The 15,068-nt window shown below is 34.4% G+C and overlaps 3 protein-coding genes across 4 annotated transcripts; all 3 read left to right on the top strand.

Moving 5' to 3' along the window:
• Nucleotides 1–2,753: 2,753 nt before the first annotated feature.
• LOC149383871 (ankyrin repeat protein) lies at nt 2,754–5,119 on the top strand. The gene is made up of 6 exons (XM_089628074.1): nt 2,754–2,957; nt 3,037–3,107; nt 3,697–3,745; nt 3,855–3,961; nt 4,593–4,675; nt 4,766–5,119. Exons 1-6 carry the CDS (start codon nt 2,909–2,911, stop codon nt 4,956–4,958), a joined length of 552 nt encoding a protein of 183 aa, XP_089484200.1. The 5' UTR covers nt 2,754–2,908; the 3' UTR covers nt 4,959–5,119.
• A 1,413-nt stretch (nt 5,120–6,532) lies between these two features.
• Nucleotides 6,533–9,842, top strand: LOC149383870 (hydroxyproline-rich glycoprotein family protein). Its single transcript, XM_089629109.1, has 5 exons — nt 6,533–6,801; nt 6,973–7,135; nt 7,379–7,718; nt 7,837–8,144; nt 9,198–9,842. The coding sequence occupies exons 1-5, from the start codon at nt 6,672–6,674 to the stop codon at nt 9,295–9,297; spliced, it is 1,041 nt and encodes a 346-aa protein (XP_089485235.1). The 5' UTR covers nt 6,533–6,671; the 3' UTR covers nt 9,298–9,842.
• Nucleotides 9,843–11,036: 1,194 nt separating this feature from the next.
• Nucleotides 11,037–14,539, top strand: LOC149383869 (pollen receptor-like kinase 1). Of its 2 annotated transcripts, none has more exons than XM_089629119.1 (3): nt 11,037–12,153; nt 12,888–13,262; nt 13,739–14,539. In XM_089629119.1, the coding sequence occupies exons 1-3, from the start codon at nt 11,370–11,372 to the stop codon at nt 14,347–14,349; spliced, it is 1,770 nt and encodes a 589-aa protein (XP_089485245.1). In that variant the 5' UTR covers nt 11,037–11,369; the 3' UTR covers nt 14,350–14,539. The 2 variants fall into 2 exon arrangements, with proteins under 2 accessions (XP_089485245.1, XP_089485244.1); XM_089629118.1 differs by having other exon boundaries at nt 11,037–12,159.
• The last annotated feature ends 529 nt before the right edge of the window (nt 14,540–15,068 follow it).

Below are 15,068 nucleotides of genomic sequence, written 5' to 3'. Positions count from 1 at the left end.
CCGTATTTACTGAGAGAAATCCAGTGAACAAATATACATAAAAATTCATACATTACATAGGATAAATCATAAATAGTCTACAATATTTTCATTACATTACAAGGCATAATTCAAATAGTTCAACATAAAGTCATAATGAAATTATATGATTTATGAAATGATTTACACAAATATTCATATACAAAATCAACTAATTATACATAACATTCATATTCTAACACTAATTTAAAAAAATAAAATAAAAATAAATTCAAGAATTCGGATCCAACCAAATTTACACCAATTTTCGGATACAAAATCAACTAATTATACATAAACTTACAGATTCTAAAACTAATTTAACAAAAAAAAAAAACATTCAAATTTTCGGATCTAAGGAAAATATTGAAAAAAATTTAAATATAAATTCGGATTACACACAATGATGAAATTATAAACTAAGATTTTGAAGTTAATCATACATAATCATCAACATAATCCATGAAAAATCAACAAAATTCCATGAAAAACGCTCAAAATCATCAAATTTATGTAAAACGGCGTGATCTCTCCAAATACCTTAACCCGCACGAAGATTCCATTGGCACGAAGTGAGTTTAGCCCTGGCGAGCACTGGAAAAGGGAAACCCTGGAAAGTATCGGAATCGCGTGAAGAATGGTCGTTGCCACTGTGGAAATTTCTACGGGTTATTTTCCGCTTGGTTTGAAGTTTAGGGCGAGGAATCAGGTTTAAATACCCCATTTTAAAAAAAAAAAAAAAAAATTGTACTAAACCGTACCAGGATTTGTGAATCAGAATCCGGTTTGGTTTCCACCTGGATTTTCTTGGAATTCAAGAAAAATTCCGATTTTGTCATTCCGGTACCGGGACTTAAAAAAAAACGGAATCTGAACTGATTTTCGACTGGATTCCCCGGAATTTCAAAGCTTGTTTGTCAACAGAAAACTAGATATATCTGGATATTTTTACACTTGTACAAAATACCTATTAATTTGTCAACATAAAACTGGATATATCTGGAGAAATTCTGTAAGATGCCGATTTTTTCAATGCTCATTCCAAAAATACGTATTTTCACAGATTGATTTTTAAATTATATTTGTAAACAATATTTATTCAAAATGAAATTGTAAATAATAAGAAAAACTAAATTAAACCAAAAAAAAGTGAAAAAACTGTAAAGATTAAAGAAAATAAAGGTTAATATGTATATGAGATTATAAAACTTTATAAGTAATTGAGAATGAAAAGCTAGTAAGACATAAAATTCCTCAGGATATGTAAAAGCCACCTCATTTCAAAAGAGAAATTTCATTAATTGGGCTTAATAAGCCATTAAATATCAAGATTAGACCTTAATGTTTTAAAATATCTAAATATGGACTTTTGACCAAAAATCGGACAAAAATACCCTTGATTCAAAAAACCCATATTTTTCTCTCATTTTCAAATGATTTTCATCACAATTCTTTTTCATGTTCGAATTGGTTGCGCTAGGATTAGAATTTTCGGTGGCCAGTCCATCGCATCGTACGACATCGTGAACACATACAATGTCGTACGACATCGTGAACACATACAATGTCGTACGATGTCGTACGATGCGATACGATACTGTACGATGAAATACAATGTGAAACCTTCAAAATCGAAAGTGAACACATACAATGTCGTACGATGTCGTACGATGCGATACGATGCTGTACGATGAAATTCAACGTGAAATCCTCAAAATCGAAACTGAACACATACCCAAATTCCTAAAAAAAAAAAAAAATTCGGGGCGTTGCCCCGAACCCCACGAGCTCAGCGGTGAGCTCAACCACCGAAAATTCTAATCCTAGCGCAAACCAATTCGAACATGAAAAAGAATTGTGATGAAAATCATTTGAAAATGAGAGAAAAATATGGGTTTTTTGATCAAGGGTATTTTTGTCCGATTTTGGGTCAAAAGTCCATATTCATATATTTTTAAACATTAGGGTCTAATCTTGATATTTAATGACTTATTAAGCCCAATTAATGAAATTTCTCTTTCAAAAACGGCTTTCGACAATATCTCTTTTCAATTTTTTTCCGAGAACGCTTCATTTTATTATGAGAAGAAGTTACTTTTGTTGTTACAGTTTTATTAAAATTTTATTAGTAGTTTGAAGTTTTAGTTGAAATATCAATATACTTATTTGAAAATAAAAATAAATGAGGTGCTTATAAAATGTTATAAATTTGAGACATTTTAGGAATTATCATCTTCTGTCCTCATGAAATTTTCACATAAAACATACATTAAAAGTAAAGCCCTAAACCCTAAATATTTAAAAAAGAAATATATGAAGAACGAAAATCATTATGAGATATAAATATGAAAAACGAAAATGAGGCCAACTTTTGCGTCTAACGATCCGATGGAGGTAAGTATGATTAGCAACTTTGATACTTTAGACTAAAAGAAATAGCAATTATGTTTTTGAACATTTTTATTAATAACTGTAAACTTATATATCTACAATTGTTGTTAATTGTAGACTTATAAGTATACAGTTTATGATAATTGTATATTTTCATGTCTACAATTACTAGTAATAGTGTCCAAAAACATAGTTGTTACTATTTTGACATGTTTGGTAAGCAACTCAAAAACTGTTTTTTAGTTTTTGAGTTGAAAAAATTGAAAACAAAAGCTTACAATTTATCTAAATAAGTACAAGGAAAAAATGTCCATAAATTAAAAATAAACAATAGATGTAGAAAAATTTAAATATGGAAAAGAAGAACCTGGATACGTTTAGTTTAGGGCAAAAACCAAACAATCCTCTGTTTCTCCTCTTTTTCAACTTCCAGATATTGGATTGAGCTCTGTATACAGAGTCTCTTTCACTCACTCACAGCTGAATTGTAGAACTCGGAATGGCTGGCAGAGAAGTCCGTGAATACACCAATCTCAGCGACCCTAAAGGTTTTTCCTTTGCTTTCTTCGTAATTCTATAATCTATCGATAACTCGTTTTGACCATCTATTGGAAACAACAATGGCAGATAAGAAATCGGGAAAAGGAAAGGATAAGATTGACGATGAAGATGTCACCTTTCAACGCATGGTTGCCAAGGTTAGCGCATTTTGCCTCATCCTTTGTTTTACTTTTGCCTCAATTTTTTCTAATTAGGTCGTCACATTTTCAGTTGATTTCAGTGGCGAATCAAGTAATTTTTTTTCACATATTTTTTGTGTGGGTTTTTGACATATCTATGTTTAGAAATTATGTGCAATGCTTTGAATTCACATTTCTTCCTCAAGTATTAGGATATTAATTATAATGCTGTTGTAGATGGGTTGGTTTGTCAACTCTTAGGAGGTTTAGAATTTAGACCTGATTTTTTTTTCCCATTAATTTTTGAAAAATCTCATGGACTAGGCCACTCGAATTTACAATCTAGCTAACGTTTTAAGCATGTTTAAAATTTAGCCGGCCTCATTAATCAGATAGCATTTTACATGATTGTCTCTGGCATCTTCATACGTTAATTTTTGGTAAATGGTTAATTTACAAAAATAAGCGAAACGTTGGCTAGTTCATGATCGAAATTGGTTAGATAGCTACGATACCCTTAATTTTTTATATTTGTTTATCGGAATCGGGTCAGTGTTTCTGATAACATGCCCTGGCAGGGAATTTTCGGCTTCCTCTATGCGAGCAGATGCAAGAGGTTGCTGGAGAACGAGGAGGTTATCTTCATGGACGGGGCGGTAAAGTTCAAGCCTTTTTATGTCATTTATTTATTATTTATAAGCGAGCGGTTTCGGGTTTCGATCTTTGGATTGTTGTTATGATTGTGTGACGAGTTTGATGATGCAGCGTTGGATAGCGATGACCTTCTGTACCTGAAGGAGCAGATGGAAGCCGAGGAGGACGCGGAGCGCCTCTTACGGCGCACCGAGAAACGGGCATTCGCTGCTTTTAAGATATCCTTTTCTTTTTAGCGTATGAAAAGTTGGACTACACTTATCCTTTTGTTTAGAAAAATACGAGGGAAGATAAGATGGCAAATGTATAACTAAAGAGGGGATTCCGTTTTTTTTTTTTTTTTTTTTTTTTTTTTTTTATCTTGGATGGAAAATGAAGTCGTGTCCAAATTTGCCCAAATTTGTCTCTCGTCTACAATCTCTCTTCATTTTCTCTCTTCAATGACTTTCAAACACAACATGAAATTTTGATTTTCCCTCGTATTTTCTCGTCCATATTCATATTCTTTCAAATTTTCAATTTCCCTCACATTTTCCGGATTCTAAATTAAGTAAACCTTTGCTTAGAACCTGGAGTTTACCGAGAAAATTTAGGGGGAACAAAAAGAGTAGATTTTTACTATTAAACCATCTTGTTTGTCCGGAAGATTCAAGAATTTTTTAAAGGAAACATTAAAAAAAAAATAAAAAAATAAAGGGATGAAACGGAATACGGGAAATGAGCCCTCGCATTTTTTTTTCAATCGGAACCCCATATGAGTTCAGCCCACGCATATTAGACTTTTGATTCTTTAGATTTGTAGCGCAGACATTTTTTTCTCCTTCTTCATTTTCTTTAACCAACAGACACGAAGCAGCGAGTTTAGTGGATTCTTCACCAGCATTGGTTCCCTTGCCTCTCCGCGTCGAACCCAAACCAAAGAGTGGTATCAGGTAACACAAAGTTCCGAGCTATTTTTTATGTGCATTCGTTCAGAGAAGGCACTGAGTTCTAATTATATTTGGGGGGAAAATAAAATGCAGACAGCAAGATCTGCTTAAAAAGATAGTGGAAATCAAACCGAAACGTCAGAGAGTCACGAGTCAACCCGATGGGAATAGGTCAACCACAACTCTCAGCGCTTCCATGGAACTGAAGTCAGAGTCCAAACTCAAGGAAAATCCCGTTAAAAGCTTGCTCGGCTTAGCATATGCAAGTTCCGATGACGAGGATTGAGTAACAAACAGGCAAAGTTGCACATATTCATTTTTGGCTCTGTAGATTGAAACTGTACAATTTTATTTTTCGAGTATCTCATGTTTGACATAGACTAGTTTTTTTGTTTGGAGATCACAATCAGAACAAAAGATGATAATTATTACAACTAGAGTGTTAAAGAGCTGTGTATTGCGTAGTACTAGGAAGATGGCTGGGGTTGAATATCATGGTTCCTTGATCAAAATCTGAATCGTTTCGTGCAATGGCGTGAATCGATGGCTTGGAAAATCTTTTGGTGGGCTGTGCTGAGATTCTCGAACTCGAACAGCTGAGTTTGGGACGCATAACATTGTAGTAGAAAAAAAAAGGCCTCCATTGAGTGTCGGAACTCCACTAATTTCTATCTGAAAATGCTTATATATATATATATATATATATATATATATATATATATATATTGTTCTTTTGGAACTTCTTGTAATACTTTATGCCATTGCCAGACAATTGTTCTTTTGATTCGTGGGTTTTACGGTAGTTGGTGGTGGTGGTGTTATGTCTGAATCAGTGATGATATGCTTTTAGCAAATTTCACCTATAAACATCTGATTTTGAAACAAATCAATGGCGTTGTATGTTTTGCTTGCAAATTTCTTATATGGTATCATTTTTGCGGGGTTTTTTTTTATCACCTGTCTGAGATGGAGTTGTTTCAGAATATTTTGATTATGTGAAATTGAGGGATGAGAGAATGCTTTGTATTCAAACATCTAATGTCATTTATAAATGTCATTGTACTGTGTAAAATTCGATTATAACAACCTATATGTTTACTTTTTTTAGAGAAATTATCACAATTAACTTAATTCTCGAAATATTAATCTATTCAAGGAATAGACCTCCACGACTTAGTCTAGGTAGCATGCCAATATGTGCACCCTTTTTTTTTATTATTAGGAATGATCATAAATACCTTATTTTAACTTAATTCCTGAAATATTAATATGTTTAATAAGTTGACTGAAGTTTCTTTCAAAAAGTTGACTGTGAAGTGATGGTTAGGAGCCAAGGGTTCAATCCTCATGAAGCTAAAAAACTCAAATATGTTGAAGTTTGAATGTTATTCCAACCATTATATATATATATATATATATATATATATATATATATATATATATATATATATATATATATATATATATGGCTCCTAATACTAATAAGTAAATTATCTTAAAATTAATAATAATAAGTTATTAAGAAACAATTCTACAATACAACTATAATATTAAACTCTTTTATCGCAAATTTACACCTGAAATGACAAATACCCTTAAACTGATGCATCTGCGAAAATTACAGCATATTATAAAATAAAAATAAATACTATAGATTTTTAAAAAATTCTGATGTGTTTATTTATATATGAAATGCTGAAACTTTATTTTATTAAAAAAGCTGAAAAGTTTCAATAAAATATTGAAATTTTCGCTGATGTAATTAAGTTAGAGGAAATTTGTGTCATTTGATTTGAAGTGTTAACATGTATAATTATTCACAGAATGTCCATATAATAAAATTATACCTGGTAAATGGTTACGCAAGTTTCTTCCCCTAAAACCCTCCTTATTCTATGACCAAAAAACTTATAAAAATTTAAAAAAATTCTAAAACCCTCGCTGGGTTTTTAGCGTACACTTCACATACGTATCGAATTTCAAGGCTCTACTGTTTTCTATGGTTCGTTTGCTTCACGGTTCAGTTTATGTTTTCGTTCATAAACATCAAGGATCGCAAATAACCACCATCCTAACAAAGACCCCTTTTCAGTATCGGACCATGCTTTTGCGAAGAGCGCCCAAATCAGGTCTCTCTCTCTCTCTCTCTCTGTTCTTCTCCAAAATTATATATATATATATATATATATATATATATATATATATATATATATATATATATATATACGGTTTTGGGCTTTAGCTTAATTGGTGGAACATGTCAAATGGGTATTTAATCAAAGTGATTTTTTGTCAAACAGTGTGGTGTGTTGCGAGAAGTGAAAGATCATTCTCAGCAGCCGCGAACGCAAAGAGAAACGACAGCGAAAATGAAAGAGACGACACTGCAAACCATGCCATTATCAAAGGGAAGAAAGTTAGTAGATCCCAGCGCCGAGCTATGGTCGAAGCCTTTGTCAATCAGTACGAAATTCTTCATTATTGTTACTTTTGTGAAACCAATCTCAGTTTTCAAACTTGAATATCAGTACAAATTATGCATTGTAGTCCCATATATGTTTTCTTTTTTTGAATTTTCACTCTTTACAATGTTCTCAATATGACCACATGCTTATCGAGTAGTGATTTGTAGATGTACTCTTGGCATAAATTTGAGTCGATATAAAAGTTGACAAATTTTTTTTTTTAAAATTGTTGTTACAACAGATATAAAGCAATGAACACTGAAAAGGTACCGAGTGTTCACGCCGTCAAGAAGGAAGTTGGCGGTTCTTTCTATGTTGTTAAGAATATCCTTCAGGAACTCGAACACTCTGCCATAACCCGCAACTCAAACCAAAGCTCCGCTGGAAAGGAAGAGGCGAAAGAACGCCGATGCTCGTCTAATTCCATGGCTGCCTCAGAAAGAAAAACCGGTGCTCGAATTGATGCCCGGGCTAGTGGGAATCGTGTAGAAACTCAGAGAGCTATGGAATCTTCTTCCTCTTCTTCTTCTTCTTCTTCTTCTTCTTCTTCTTCTTGGGTCGTGAAGTCTTCATCGGATCAGGTATCGAAGAAGTATTGGAATCGCTATATATACCCTTGTTTTGTTTCTTCAAATGCCCTAGTCTTTAATTCATTGCTCTTTTTTTTTGTTTTTTTTGTTTTTTTTTTTTTTTTTGCAGGGTGGTCATCTAGCAAAAGAGGGTAGCAAAAGCAATTTCGATTCGAGTTGCTACGAAGGCGGCTCGGAAAGAGCCGAAGATTTTGATGATCGTACAACAGCTCGGGAAAAGTTGGAAAAGGAGGAACGATCCGAGGGTGATATTGTTGCTTTTATCTCATCAGAAGAAAGTAAGTCGTCAAGGATGAACGGTGCGAGAGCATTGGACGGTGAGCAAAAGAGTACAGTCTCAGAAGATCTGCAAGAGAGAGGTGTTTTACAGGACAAAACGGGTCCTGAAGAACGGAAAACCGAACACAAACAGTCAGTGTAAGAATTTCTGATGCAATCTTTTTCTTCTTCCTTTTAGCAAAGGAATTTTAGATCCTAAATGAGATGGTTACTTAAACTGGTGATGAATTAGGTATACAATTAAGTAAGGATATAATGGATACCTTATAGTTACTTAAGAAGTATGTTCTCGAAGTTAACAACCTTTCTCGGGATTAAGTTTTCATCGTTTGATATAATCATATTTTGGGTTTTGGTCATTATTAAATCAGAGGATCGAGAATTATGTGCGTAAGAGCTATTAGAGCCAAATAATCAGAATACGGATGTGTTTAATTTTATCGCGTATTGCTGGTTAGGTGAAAAATTCAAATAAAGAAGATGGGATAGCAGAATTTTAGATTTTGTATTTAGAAAAGAAAAAAAAAACTCAAGATGTCTAAGTTGTTATATTCTTGAGCTGTAACAGACTGTTCAGATAAATATCAAGTCATCGAGTCATCCTCGTATGGCTGTTTCAGATTGGCATATTCCTATTGGATTTAGAATTGAAAAGACCCCCTAAGCTTACTGAAATTGAGATCACCGAGAAACTGTTTGCCTAGAAACATTGTATCATCTGTGTAATTCTTCTTCAATAATCTATGTTCTGTCGAAAATCTCAAATTTTGTTGTTCTCTTACGACCCTAGAAAAGATGGGTTAAATTAGTATTTTATGTAAACAAAGCGTGTCTCAGTTGGTGATTATACAAACTGTGATATTTCCCATTACAAAATAGGTCTTTTCGGCGCAAATAGTCGTGATTTAATATGCAAGTGACATTTTGGTCCTTGTACTATATCTTTGACACCAAAATGGTCATCTATCTGTTCATTTTGTAATATTTTAGTCCATTTTCACAAAAATAAAAGTCTGTCAACTCCTCTGAGTTCGTTTGGTATCTAATCATCAGCACTTTGGATCTAAACTATATGTAGTTCCCTCTCTTAATTTTTTTGTTTTTATTTATATTTATTATTGTTATTTTTCTATTTTGTTTTGGTAGTAGTATTGATACTAAGAGATTTTTTCTTCCTTTCTTTCTTTTCAGGCCAGCGAGTCTTGTAGTTCATGATCCCAAGGAATCAACTCTATGGGTGAGTATAAAGTCATTTGCAGATGGGCTCATCAATATCTGGAGAAAGTCCTGAATCTTTGAGGTAATCGTTGATCTCATATAATAAATCCCGGGTTTCACAGAGCTTAGCTACAAGAACACCCGAGGTCAACGTGTTTTGTTGCCTTAGGATAGGAATATATTACGCTTTTTGGCAATGACGATTTTCAGGTTGTAGCTCATGAGATTCATGACATTTAAGTCATATTGTTTTTTAATTTTTTTTTACTTTTCGGGTTTGAAGGGTCGATTTTGTTCATGGTTCTGTTGAAGAAAACTTCTAAAAAGATAGTGTGGACCGTCTAATGTCGGAGCTCATTGAGATTCAAAGAAAATTACGCAGATTACTTATAAATGTTAATGTTCGGATACAGTTCATTCCAAGGAACGTGAATTTCTCAGGTCTGACGGGGCAAGAACGTTAAGACTTTAGTTTTAGGCGTCAATTTAATGGACAGACAGACCCACGCAATTTAGAAATTTACATGCGAGGGCAAACATGTCAAGAATTTCATACTAGGGTGTAAAATAAAAAATTGTAAAAGGGTATATGTGGATCAATTGTTACTGACAGTGACTACAAACACCGAAACATTATGAAAAGAGCATAATTGGGCAAACATTCACGCCTAAAACTGGGCAAACATTCACGCAATTTAGAAATTTACTTGCGAGGGCAAACATTCCATAGATTTTAGAATGTCGACAAATGCTTACAGCGTTTTTTTTTTTTTTTTTTTTTTTTTTTCCATTTTTATATTAAAAAATCGGTATTTGCTTAAGTTTTTGAAAGTCGGTATTTTTGTAATGAGCATAAAAAAATTAGTGTCTACGAAATTTCCCCATTTTTTTTTATGGGACGAGTTACTCGGACGGCCCACTTCAATCACAATTTCACCAACTTTTTTCTATTTTTCATTCTATGTGGGATAATTTCAAAACTACAAGTCTACAACCACATTAATTTTTTTAAAATGTAATTAGTCAAGTAAAACGGTTGAGATTGCTATATAGTCAACGTTTTGCAAACCTTAGATAAATAACGATATATATGACGTGACATTTCTGGTTTATCTTTTCATTGAAATAAAATGGTGGTGTATTTACGTCAATTTACACGTGTAAATACATGATGACTATTTACTTAAGATTTATGAAACGTTGATTATATAGCAATGTAAAACTGTAAATATGGTTATATACTTAATGAATTATTATTATTATTATTATTATTATTATTATTATTATTTTTACCGAAATCTATCGATTGTTTATGATTTCAAAACTACACTATTACAGTTATTTATTGACAAATAATCTGTCGGTAAATAGTAATAGTTTTAATTAGAAGCAATTAATGAATTTGGTAAATAAAAAGTTTTAAACCGTCATAATAGTTTTGACAAAATCCCTTTTATGTAACTTTGTTTTGGTTATGAACCTTGTGTGACAATTACCTAATGACGATCCGGCGTATATGATTATTTTGTAGATAAATACAGAAGTGTGGATGAGAAATATAATGATTCATAGAACTTACACAATATACAGCTCTAGTTGGAAAAACGTGGGGCTCCACATTCACCAAACCTACCCTATTGTTTAACATTAAATGAGCTGTTCTGAACATCACTATCTTCTTCTTCCCACAAACTCACACCCATTGACATTCCATTTCATTCCCACAATATCAATATTGGAGATAATTTGGAATCATTTTATTATTTGATATACGCACCGAAGGGTCACTCATTTCGTCCATAATCCCAACGACAGGCCAGAAGCAACCCCTAAAATTAAAAATAAAATAAAATAAAATTCCAGAATTATGATAAGACAAGAGTCTAAAAATCAAAGGAATGTCACTTTCATTTTGTTGCTCCTCGAGAGAATTGTCAACTAAAGTCACAAAAGAAAAAAAAAAAACTCCAACTAGCCTAAGACTTTCATAATCAATAATCACATTTCTTTTATTATTATGATTTCAAATCCCCATCAATATATGATTGAACTTAAAAAAAAAAAAAAAATAAATAAAAACCCCATCACTACTTTTAAACTCTCCAATCTTCATCAAAACCCATCACAAAAAAAAAAAAAAAAAAAATGAGACATGTACACATGATCACAATAACAATATACACATTCGTATACGTATCGATAACAAACACAGTCCCAACCTCATCGGTCAACGGCGACTATTACCCGGCGGAGAGAGACGCGCTGGTCAAACTCCGAGACTCTCTCACCTCGGACCTCGTTCGCCTCCACGCCAAGTGGACCGGACCGCCGTGCCACAGAAACGACACGAACTGGCTCGGCGTCGTTTGCTCGGCCGCCGGCCACGTCACCGCCGTCGTCCTCGAAAACCTATCCCTCAACGGCTCTCTCTCCCCAACCGCCTTTCTCAACCTCACCCAACTCGCCAACCTAAGCCTCTCCAACAACTCCATCTCCGGTCAAATCCCCGACTTTTCCGGGTTGACCCGGCTCGAGTCCGTCTCTCTAAACGACAACCTCTTCACCGGCGCCGTCCCGGCGAGCCTCGCCGGAATCTCGAAACTAGACCTCGCGAGAAACTCGCTGCGCGGAGAGATTCCGGCGGCGATGAGGCGGTTTCCGAGGAGCTGCTTCGAGGGGAACCCGGGGCTCTGCGGGCCGCCTTTGGAGGACACGTGTCCGACCGTGGTTGGGGCGCCGCCGCCGGAGAAGGTGAGGAGGGAGGGGCTGCGGTGGTGGGGCGTGGCGGCGATAGCGGCGGCGGTGGGGTTTGTGCCGTTTGGGATGTTGATTGTGTGGCTGTTTCGTTATTATGGGCTTAAGCTGAAAGTCGTCGTCGTCGTTCTTGGGAAGGATATGAAAGAGGACGTCCAAGAAATAACCCATGCAGGTAAAGGTAAAAATAAGCTGTGTTTGATTATACAAAAAATTGATTATATAGAGAGGGAAATAGTGAAATGGAGATAGATAAATAGATCAAAGTAATTACTGCTAATAAATATGGGTGTTATAGTTAAATGGCAAATTGAGATTAAGGGATTTGTAAAATAATTATGGTTTGTATAAAATTAGTGATATAGTCATGTGAGTATAAATTTTAATATTTTTTTTTTAAGTTATAGAGTGCTTGTATAAATAAATGTTATATAAATTGCTCAAAATTGAATAATAATTTTAGCTATTTTGGTGAAAATTCAATCAATTTTAAATAACTATTTTGTATAACTTTTTCAATAAATAAAACAAATTATGCCACAATCATTTCGATTACATAAATATAAACTTTTTTTTATTGTACATTTGCTCATTTATATTTTGTCATGTCATTTGGATACAAAAAATTGAATTCGTTCCTCTGCTTTATATTTGCTACGTCTCCCACCATTTTCTTTCTACAAAAAGGTAAATTAATTAAGGTTTATAATTTATTTAATTGTGATACATGATAAGCAGTTTAGTTGAAGAATACGCTTACTGAAATAATAGTTTTGAGCTATTTATGGCTATGAAGTTAACTACCCTAATGTTTGGAGAGGAAGTTGGACGAATCCAATTCGTATGATGAAAAATCTAATTATGAAATGAAATTAATTACTACTGAATGAAACAGTCATTTTATGGCAGAGTGTCCAATGAAAAGGGGTTCGCCAAAGAGCAAGAGAGATCCCGAGAGGGGCGTGAATTTGGAGTTCTTGGACAAGGAAATCCCGTTGTTTGACTTCGACGATCTGCTCCGATCATCCGCCGAGGTGTTGGGAAAGGGAACGCTCGGAGCGACCTATAAAACGACGCTTGAGACCGGCCATCACTTGGCCGTTAAGAGGCTCAACGACATGGCCGGCGTCACCAAAAGAGAGTTCGCTCATCAAATGAAGCTGCTCGGAAGGATTTCCGGCCATGAGAACCTAGTCAAGATCGTCTCGTTCTACTATTCCAAGGACGAGAAGCTTGTTGTCAATGAGTTCATCCCCGGTGAATCTCTTTTCGACCTTTTGCACGGTTAGTCCTGAACTTTATTATTTTCTTCATTGTTATAATATTTAACTAGTTGATCATAAATTTGGCAATTGTTATATTTAGCTATTGTTATAAGCACACATCTATAATCACTTTGTGACAATGTTAATGTTGTCACAAACTTTTGTGACATTAGTAAAGTCTATTAATATTGCCCAACTAGTATCTTAAGCACTATATACTAGACAAATATGTAACATTTTAGTTGATTCAATATTTTTCTTGAATACGCCACTTAATATGTTCGTCTCGGTTACTCGCAAGTCTCGATTATTCTATTTTCTGTTAGCGATGTATACCGGTAAAATCTGACCATTATATTCGCAAGACACCGTACTTTTTAATTTATCTCAACTTATTTGAAATCGATGTGGCAAGGAAAGATATGTAACAATTGAGCAACCTCCTTTTTTTGTGTGTACAAAATGTGTGCTGAGAAATCAAAGCTTTGTGAACAGAAAACAGAGGAAGAGGAAGAGTTCCACTGAATTGGGAAACAAGGGTTTCAATAATCAAAGACATAGCAAAAGGACTCACATTCCTTCACCAATCTCTACCACACCACAAAGTCCCCCATGGCAACCTCAAATCCACCAACATTCTCATCCAACAAATCAACGACGACGACGACAACAATCTCCGTTCCAAGATCACGGATTTCGGGTACTTTCCTCTAGTCAACTCTTCACAACGACAACTAGCGTTCACGAGGTCCCCTGAGCATGTTGATGGGAAAAAGTTGTCGCGCAAAACGGACGTGTATTGTTTTGGAATTATTATGTTAGAGATTATCACGGGGAAAATCCCCGGCGAGATCTCCCCGGGGAGCGAGGATAAAGCGGAGGATCTCTCGGATTGGGTCAGGACGGTGGTCAACAACGATTGGTCAACCGATATTTTGGACGCAGAGATCATCGCGGCCAGCGAAGGCCACGACGAGATGTTGCAGTTGACAGATGTCGCGCTACAATGCACCGACATTGCTGCGGCAAATAGGCCTAAGATGAGTGAAGTTTTGCGAAAGATAGAAGAGATTGAGATTAGCATAAATGAGAATGACTTGTGCTAACTCATTTTAATATCTGTATATTTTTTTTATAAACTTTTGGTAGGAGATTATTTTAGGGCACAAGATCTTTGAGGCTTAATTACTGACATAAAAATAGGTAGACTGGAAAACTCTTGTGAATCTCCATTTTTTGTGTGGATATGTAAGTGTAACGATATTGGAAAATTGTAATTTTTTTCATACCTTGACATCAAGCATGTATTTTTTTGGATTAAATATGACAAAATATAATTCGGTTTTGAGCATCATAATTTTGTGAACAATTTGATCCGACTCATAACGATACGCAAAATGGCGTTGTTTGGCATAGCTTTGGTTATAAAAAAAGTGTTTTTAAATTCATTTTTTCCGCTTTTCCAAAAACTACGAAAATCTTGTTGTTATATTTTCTTCTATACTTTGTAAAAGCACTAAACAACTTTTACTAAAAACTATTTTTACCAAACATGCACTTTAAAACGGTTGAGCTTTTAGAAAAAGCTAAAACCATGCTTAATAAGCTAAGCCAAACACAACAAATAAGAATACTGTACACATATCTTGACGGTTTCTTGCTTGGTAAAACCTATTGAATTTGCAAAGTTACTTGATAAATTTGTTGTAAACGTGAAGAAAAAATGTAAGCATTGACGGAAAATTTGCCGGTTTAAAGTCTCTTAATTTTCACGTGATAGTGCTCGTTATTGATTCTTGATATTCGTTCTTTTATACGAAAAAGT

The sequence above is a fragment of the Urtica dioica genome, chromosome 10 (assembly GCF_054948205.1).
Source record: "Urtica dioica subsp. dioica isolate 48M chromosome 10, U.dioica_male_clone48M_v1_H2, whole genome shotgun sequence".
Classification (NCBI taxonomy): Eukaryota; Viridiplantae; Streptophyta; class Magnoliopsida; order Rosales; family Urticaceae; genus Urtica; species Urtica dioica.
Note: the sequence above shows the minus strand (reverse complement) of the source record. Positions and strands in the feature narration are given on the sequence as shown.